The 667-nt window shown below is 43.9% G+C and overlaps 1 protein-coding gene across 1 annotated transcript; it reads right to left on the reverse strand.

Annotated features, from left to right (window-relative positions):
• Window positions 1-87: 87 nt before the first annotated feature.
• Window positions 88-606, reverse strand: PHALS_14204 (copia ltr rider; the record flags this gene model as incomplete). Its single annotated transcript, XM_024729967.1, has 1 exon — window positions 88-606. One exon carries the CDS (start codon window positions 604-606, stop codon window positions 88-90), a length of 519 nt encoding a protein of 172 aa, XP_024580292.1.
• Between the last annotated feature and the right edge of the window lie 61 nt (window positions 607-667).

Here is a 667-nt window from a genome sequence, read left to right on the forward strand (position 1 = left end):
ACTTGACATAGCCACTGTAGGCTGTCTTTGAGACTTCCAGCTGAAACTTGTCCCGTTTATGATGATAACATATCCTGTCACCGATCGTCAACTGTCTCGGTCACTTGCCCAACTGGCATCAGCATAAGCCACCATCGGTTGCTTGATGCTGCCTTCAAACACAAGTGATAGCTTTTTGGTAGTCTTCAGATACTTCAAAATCTTCAATGCCGCAATCCAGTGTTCCATGTTGAAGTCGTCACAAAACTTGGGCACTTCACCCACTGCATTGCTGATATCTGGTCTTGTACACACCACGATGTACATCAACGAGCCAATAAGTTCGCGATATGGCATCTTGGGTGTCCTCTCTCTGTCTTCTGACTTTGTCTTGATCAATCTTGAGTTTACATCTGCTGGCAGATATGTTGGTTTGGTTTCGTCCATTTTGAATCGCTCTGCAATACGATCGATCATCGCTTCTTGGTTGATCTCGATCGTTTTCTCGCTTCTGTCGCGCTTGACTTGAAGTCCGAGACAGCATTTAATCTCACCCAGTTCCTTGATATCGAAATTGGTCTTCAGTTGCTTGCAAATTTCATCGATTGATTTCTTGGTCTTGGACATGATAATTAGATCGTCAACATATATGATGATCACAACATATGCCTTCCCTTGATCGCGGATG

Source organism: Plasmopara halstedii, assembly GCF_900000015.1.
Source record: "Plasmopara halstedii genome assembly, contig: Scaffold_816, whole genome shotgun sequence".
Taxonomy (NCBI): domain Eukaryota; phylum Oomycota; class Peronosporomycetes; order Peronosporales; family Peronosporaceae; genus Plasmopara; species Plasmopara halstedii.